General features: G+C 42.0%; 1 protein-coding gene across 1 annotated transcript in view; it reads left to right on the forward strand.

The window, feature by feature from the left end:
• Positions 1-8030, forward strand: part of LOC104274000 (neurexin-3-like) — a 261458-nt gene that overhangs the window by 216420 nt on the left and 37008 nt on the right. Inside the window, exons 6-7 of the mRNA XM_009869507.1 lie at positions 465-509; positions 2283-2444. Coding sequence (XP_009867809.1) covers positions 465-509; positions 2283-2444 — 207 coding nt within the window. The remainder of the gene's footprint in view (positions 1-464; positions 510-2282; positions 2445-8030) is intronic.

An 8030-nucleotide genomic window follows, 5' to 3' on the forward strand; every position in this document is an offset into this window, starting at 1 on the left:
AGAGTCATGATTGGGTTTGTGCTGAAGTGGCAAACTGTACTGTGTGTGTACATCTCCCAGGGTAAGGTTCTTGTTTGAGGAAACCACCTTGATGGGCATTTGAAGAGTAAGTATTGTACTGTTTTAACTTTGCTTTGGTCCTGGATAAATGTCTATGAGGGTCAAAGTTAATAACTAATACAAGGGTGGGAAAGACTAGGCAACACCCTTCCTCTTTACAGTCTAGATGGCATGGTTCCCCATAGACCCCTGGTCATATTGTCCTCTTTCTCACTTTGTGTGTCTCAGGTGCCCCACGCCTTTTTTTGAAAGACTAACACTAGACCATTCATGCAATGTGTCATTTTTACTAACCAACTAATGTACTAACACCCTAACGACTCATCTTTGCTTTTAGTTATTTTAATTAACAATCGTTCTGTTCACGATTTTTTAATTTCCTTTCTTCCCCCTTTTCCGCAAAGCACTCAGGCATTGGACACGCTATGGTAAACAAACTACATTGTCTGGTAGATATCATTCTTATTGTCTCTTTTTTTGGGTTTGCCGTGTGTTACCTGCCTTTTCCTACCCCTACCCCCTCTTTTACCCCCCTCCTTTATACTTACTTCTTCCTTTAATTTTATTTTAGTTTCATTGAAGACACTTTTTTCCCCATCCTTTTTGTTTTTCTTTTTTTTCCTCCTTTTTTTAATGGAAAAATGAGCAACAAAAGCAACTAACACAACTCTTCTGGAAATGGGATTTGGACGTTTCTTTCGTTGGTTTCTTCACCTCCCCCTTTCGTTCTTCTTTTCCATTCCAGTGATAAGTTGTTGGGGTTTTTTGTCCCTTGCTTTTGAGTTTAGCTTTCTCTCTTCTGTTTTGGTTTTTCTTTTGATTTTTTTCTCCCCTTTTGTTTTTTGTTTTTTTTTTTTACTCTGAAGGTTTCTAGATCAGAACCGTTGCAGGGCCTCTAGTCCGTGGTGGTGAAGGCTCTCTTTTTCTCTCATCCTTTTGTTGTGGCAACGGCTGTTACAGGCAAACTGGCCGGAGTTGTCCTCTTTCTCCTGATTTTCCCCCACTTCCCTCCCTCCTCTTTCTCTCCTCCTCTTCCTCCTCCCTCTTGCTCTCTCTCTCACTTTCTCTCTCTCTCTGTGACCTCTACCTGCCGTGGCCGACAGGAGCTCAGCCGGTTGTTTGTTTCAGTACACACTCTGCATGGCATGTCCACGTCTGGTGACTCGCCCATCTCCTCCTGGCCTCAATCTATTTCCCTTCATCTTCCCTTTAAACCACTAACAACTTCTAAGCAGAACACATCAAATTCACTTGCTCCTCTCTCTCCCTCTCCTTTCGTCCCCCTTCACCCTCCATGTGTTTGGGGTTAGAAGTTTTGGGGACATTTCTGTTTGTTTGTGAGATTGTTTTTTAATTATTTTGGGGTTTGTTTGGTATTTTTATTTTTGATTGCATGCAAATGTGAAATAGTTTTCTCTCTCTCTCTCTTTCTCCCTCTCTCTTTTTGCTTTTTTCCTGTCATCTTTCTGGGCTCCAGATATATTGGCATGACATGTCAGTGCAGTGTTTGCACGCTTTGTCTCTTCTTTCTTTCTCATCTCTGCTTCTCTTGTACTTGTTGCTGTGTGGTTGATTTATTCTGATTTATTTTATTTTGATTATTTCCTATTTATATTTTGGTTATGGGTTAGTTTGTAATTATTTCTTTTCTTTTTAATTTTTTTTTGGGTGGTGGGTGTGTGTCTCTCTAGGTACATGGCATGCACATCCATAATGTATTGAAAGTGAGATCCCTCCCCTCCCTTCCCGAATGCATGATCGTCAGTGTGCCGTGAGCAAAAGAAACATTAAAAAATAAAAAATACCAACCTCGTCTTCATTAGTGATTTGTTTTTGTTTTTTTTTTACTAACAACCATAACTAACTGTAATCATTAAAATAAATACTAATTAATCATAAAATCAGCTAACATGAGAAATCTTTTTCAAGGGCAGTTCCATTTTCTGGCCTGAATAGATGGAAAGCATCTGGATGGGTAGACTGCTGGGTCAGCCTGACACTGCTGATACACCAGAAAGGCGAGAAGCAGATGCTGGAGCGTTTCCATTGTGTGTGAAGCAGACCAGAAAATGGAGCTTGGCTGAATTAAAAAAAAATACGTACCAAATCTCAACAAAATCCTTAATAAAACTGACATAAAAATATAGGGGAGGTCACTTGTTCTGTTCAGGATTGTAAGGTCAATGCTGGGATTTTCTTTGTCTGTTGTGTCCCTCCAACAGGTGACAATCTCTGTGGATGGCATCCTTACCACCACGGGCTACACGCAGGAGGATTACACCATGCTGGGCTCAGATGACTTCTTTTACGTGGGAGGGAGCCCCAGTACTGCTGATTTACCTGGCTCTCCAGTAAGCAACAACTTCATGGGCTGCCTCAAAGAGGTAACTATTTCAAGTTTTCTGTGCTTCTGGATTCTCAAACTCATCGCTCCTTCCTGCCTTTCATTACACACTCCATGTCTTTCTCTGATGCTGAATTTTACTCTGATACTGCAACAGCTGTGTGAGGATAAACATGTCATTCAGCTGGACAGAAGGCATCAGCCGCAAAACTTGTGAGCTTATGCTCAGAATCGGACATCTAGTGCTTGGATTACAGAAAATACTACCCATGGTAGCAAGTGAAATGTCGTCTGTAAGCTGTTAACCATTCATAAGAAAGCATTGCAATCTTCTAGGCACTGAGACAATAACCATTAAAAAAAGAGATAAATGGCCTTTGATTACTAAGCAGCATTTCTGGGTTAAAAATGATAACCAGAATTTTACTGAGGTTTTTTTTTAAGGTCCTGGTTTTCATCTAGGAATATAGTTAGTTGTCGATTTTCCAAAAAGATAAGAGTTTCAGTGAACTGAAAAAATGAAAGTTGAAGATAGCATGAAATATAAGTGTAAATTATGTAAGGAGAATGCATCATGAAGGTATAATAGAGATGTGGCAATAATGTGGTTCATGCACTTGAAGTGTACTGTATTGGTATATTCATGCAGCAGAGCTGCTGCATTGGTCAGGAATTAGGTAGCTGCCTTCTAAAACATGCTGGCTGGCTGCCCTTGTCATGTAGTTAATCCACAATTTTGAAAAAATCCACATATGAGTAATAAAGATTTGACTGCCTGGCTAGCAGAATAGTGTTCCTTGGGGAGAAGGGGATGAAGTAAAAAAATAAAAAACCCTCATGAAGTCTCAGCCCAAATCCAAAACTTGATGCAGTTGTTGTTTGGGTGTTAAACCCTGCACACATCTTTTTTCTTCTTTCCAATCTGTTTTAATAGAATCTGTGAAGATCACTGGGATTTATGGTGATACAGATATTGACATCTCCAAAATGTGTTAACGTGAGCTCGATGTTGTTCTGGGGCTGTAAGTGCCTGACGAGTTACCGTCACACAGAGGCTCGACCGTAGTGTCAGGGGTTGTATGTTTGTTATGTGCAAGTCTTTTGATGGTGAGCAATGGCTGTAGCAGGAGCTGCTCTTTGGCCTGACCTCTGGATTAGTTAAGGGGATGCACGTATGCTGGAAAAGAGCATATTTGCATAGGAAGTGAAACTGCCCTGAATACAAACTGTCATACAGAGATCATACCCTTCTGTTTTCATCTGTAGAGCCTTTCATAGGCACTGAGCATCCCAGTTTGATTGAAACCAAGAGGTGATACAGCTTCTTAGTGCCTCTTTAAATCAGGATCTTAATTTTATTTATAGATGCTATGAACAATAACATTTAACAGAGGCCATTTTTATGTGTGCTTTAAGTCAAGCCAATGGAGCAGAGAAAGTGGTGACACGAAAATCTTCAGCAACTTTATTATTTATATAATCATTTGTATTCTGTGAGCTTGCACAATGTGCTGAGAGCCACTTACATAGTTGTCCCAGGCTCATAATGCTCTGCGAAAAGAAAAACCCAAGTGACCATTTAAGAATGAGAAGAAGGGGGAAGAAAACATGATCAGAATGTGCTTTGTAATCTTCACTTGACTAGGCAGTGACAGGACATGTGTGTGAGCAGCTGTCTCAACTTAAAGCCAGGCTAGTGCTGGCTGGATTTGAGCTGTAGTCTGCTTGATAGCAACCTGCTCATAGTGGTGGTCCAGTAATGCTTTCAGCCTCTGTGAAAATGTGCCCAAAACATACCTTGCCTGGCCTCTGGAAATGAATCCTGTACACACTAGTCACTGAACAGAAGTGTAGTGCAGGGTTGTCAGGTGGGGCACCTGGAAATGAGATATATGGAGAAATGTAATATTTCAAAAGGAAAGCCACATCACTAATTAGTGCTTTGCATTTCTGTTCTGTTGTTCCCTCAGACCCCTTAGGTCACAAAATGAGCTATTGCAGGTATCACTAGGAAGAGCAAGGAACCTGACTGTGCTTTTCCTCAGTTCTTATTTTGGCAAGTGGAGGTGATGGGGAACTGTGATTAACGGAGGAAGAGCAGCCATAGATGATTGTCAGAATCCTGACAAAATCCAGGAGTGCTGCTGTAACATCACTGCGTGCGCAGAGCAGGATCTGACCAGAATAGATAGCCTGTATAGGCTAGGAAGGGTTCTCATTGTATATGTAGTGAGTAGGCAGTGTAAGCAGGCAGTGCTTACGTTAAGGGGAGCTTTGGGCGAGTTGAGCAGAAAATAGTTTGCCTTGTGAAATTATTCCAAGGTTGGTTTTCTCTTCTTTCCTTTGCTAACGGTGCAAACGCTGATCACAAAGGTAGCAGATTCAACCTGAGATCTACCTAGAATTAGGAGATGGTTCTTTTAAGTGTTTTCTTTATGTCTACTTCTGAAATGCTGGGGTGCTTCTGTGCAATGCAGTGCAGCATGGTACCAAAGAAACCTGAGCTGGCTCGAGAAAGCTAGAATGAATACCTGTGGGGATCAGACTGACTCCCTGGGCCAGCCAGCTTTGATCTTTGAAGAACTAGAATTAGTCCAGCGCTTGTGTGCCTATGATGCTTCAGTTCCAGCACTGGCTGCAAGGGGCTTTACTTGGCTCTGCGTAGCATGGCAGTGTATTTCATAAATCCGTCCCTATAGGTTATATTTTGTTTGGGTTTTTTTCTCTGACCAAGAAGGATGCTTGGGCTGTAATCAACTAGTACTGCAGGAGCTTGAGCTTTTAAGAAAAATATTCTAAGCTAAGAAAGTCAGACAAAAGAGTAGAATAGACTGTAATAGCAAATATTGTTCATTTTAATTTATACTTTCTGGTAGAGCAATGCTCTTTTTTTCCTTCCAAAGTCCCAGCTGTGTAATCACCTGTTCCCAGAGACATAGCACATCCCGAGTGGATTGCTCTGCTGTTTATAATGGTGAAGAACATCCTGCCGAACCTTGTATGATCTCTTGAAGGTGTTAAAGCAGCTTGTTCTATTCCTACTCCTCTGCATTTGATGAAGGCTTCCCCTACAGATGCCTTGTCTCACTTTCCTAGGAAGGCAGAGATTGGTGCAGTCTTTGGAGTGAAATTTTCAGCTTTCTCCCTGTAATCTCTCTTGCTTCATCTGGACAGTATGGCATCCAAATTGCTCACATGGGAGGTAAGAGGGCTCCTTGAGTGGAGCAGTGCCTTCCCACTTCCTCTAAGATGATGTGCAGGTGCTGAAGTGCAGTAGGGCAGAGTGCCTAATGACTCTCTCTGCCCCGCTGCAGCTGGGAAGGATTTCTCTACTCAGCTGGGACTGAGAGGAGGAGAAGGGGCAACTCTGGCAGAGTAGGCACTTCATGTGGTCAGAGTCTAAGCCTTGGCTAGGAGGGATTCAAGTGCATAAGAGTGTGTTTCTGGCAAGGAGATAAGGGTCATGGGGCTCCTCTGCTGCAGTATCTAAATAAGCTGTGTTGAAGGTAACCATGTTTTCTTTGATTTATCTGAGCTAATGATTCTTCCTTTCACCACAGAATAGATCCTTCTGCCTCTTCTTTTTCTTGTGGCTACAGGTTCTGATTGAAGAGATTCCACCAAGTTGCCTAGACCTAAATCATAAATCTAAGTGCTGAACATGTAGTTCAGGTTGAGTTTTTTTCTCCATTTTCATCAGAACTAAAGATATTCCAATGTCTGGTAGTACTGTTTGGTTTTCATTTCTCCGTACCCATACTGGCAGTGCTGCAACATACCTGATGCTATAATGATGGAGCAAGATTGGGAAATACTTGTTCCACACAAGTCTTCAAAGGCAGAATATGTAAGTAGGGCAGTACACAGACGTCAGACAAATCTAAGGCTTTCTGGACCTTCAGTCTTAAAATAAATTGTTCTAGAGGAGCTCTGGGGAGAAGCTGATGTATTTCCTATTGTGGAGTAAACCAGATGTAGAGATGGGATAGGAGGAGGTACAGAAGCACATCTGAGGCAACTAAGCAGAAATGTTTTTTTAATGAGTATCAGGGTAGAAGTGACAGTACTTTAGGAGTCAGTGAATGCATAAACAGGCAGAAGCACTGCCTGAAGGTGGAAAAGGAAAAGGATTCGCTAATAGTTGTTAGAGACACCAGCATGGCTAGGAGGTAGGATAAGAAAGGTAAAGACAAACAGCTATGTTTCCCATGTACTGGAGAGTCTCAAGGAGGAGATTCCAGTAACCAAGGATAGCGTTAGAGAGTGGCTGGGTGAGAAATGTAGCTGTGTAGGCAAAGAGGGGAGACTGGATTTCAATCCCTGATCACTGGGGAAGGGAGAGAATCAGAACGTTTCCTAGACTTTATTAGGGAGCCAGTCATTTAGATTTGATGTACTTGGAGCTGCACTTAGATGGTACAGATGGAGGTGCTTTAGAAGAGCCTAAGGTGGTCCCTAGGGAATGGATGTGCATGATGGAATTTATGAAATCTTTACATTTTTCTGTAGTTGCTTTATTAAAATCTCCATTCTAAAAAATGTTGATTGGTACTAACAGCTTGATGGAAGTGGTGAGGTTTGCATATGGGTAGAATAAGGCAGAAATTATTGCACGGGTCAGGCACCATCTGGCCATGATGGGAGAAAGCTGTGAAAGCTTAGATCGTTTTTGTCTGCAATTACCTGCTAGCAGCCAGATTTCCAAATGGTTCATGAGCGTGCCCAGTTGCTATATGCACATCTTGCATGCTATCTGCAAGCCAGGCCTTTTTCAGGCCTATTTGCATGTGCAATGATGATGTGATTTCTGTTTGGGGATGAGGTTTTTTCTGATTTGAATGTCACGCTAGGGAGGAGTCTGAAGGTTCAAATAGAAGAAGGACTGAAAAACACAGAGGCAGAGAAAAAAACAGTCTGAATGTGAAGTGAGCAGATGGAAGAACTTGTATTTGTAAGAGCCCCTCCCTAACAGGAAGACCAGATAGCCCCAAAACTTTCGGGCAGTGATTCAAGAGAGTCACAGAAATGCCTAAGAGGAGACTCAGGAAATCATCAGTGTGGAGAATTTCACTCGTGTGCTGTGGAAAAAGTTACTGTATGAATGGCACTAATTGCCCACACATGTTGGTTTGACACTGCTGCTCCAGCTGCTTTGTTGTGTTTGGACCAGTCTTTTTCCTATCTGTATTACTTAGTGAATTTAATATTTGAAAAAGGAAGGAAAGGGCTAGTGGTACTGCGCAGAAGCAGACAAAGCACAGACAAATGCTGAAAAAGATTCTTCTCGTCAAAATATCTTTGGTTCTTAGTCTTTTTCTTGCATTACTATTCTCTGCCCAGATAGCCCTGGTGATGGTGGCCCTGATTGCTAAATTTCCAGATCCAGAAGTCTGTAAAGTTGTTCGTTGCCTCTCACTCTTCAATTTCCAATTGCATTACTGCTGCTGTAGTGGATCGGCCTCCTGCTGCAGCTCTAGGCTGTGCATATTGAGTCAAGAACGACTGTGCATTTTCTCTGTGCATCTACAGAACATCCAGCACAAGGCCTTCATTGTGGTTTTGAGTGCTATTTTTGTAGAAATATAATAGCACAGTGGCTTGGGCAACACACCAGGGGAGACCTGAG

The sequence above is a fragment of the Apaloderma vittatum genome, unplaced genomic scaffold, assembly GCF_000703405.1.
Source record: "Apaloderma vittatum isolate BGI_N311 unplaced genomic scaffold, ASM70340v1 scaffold1195, whole genome shotgun sequence".
Taxonomy (NCBI): domain Eukaryota; kingdom Metazoa; phylum Chordata; class Aves; order Trogoniformes; family Trogonidae; genus Apaloderma; species Apaloderma vittatum.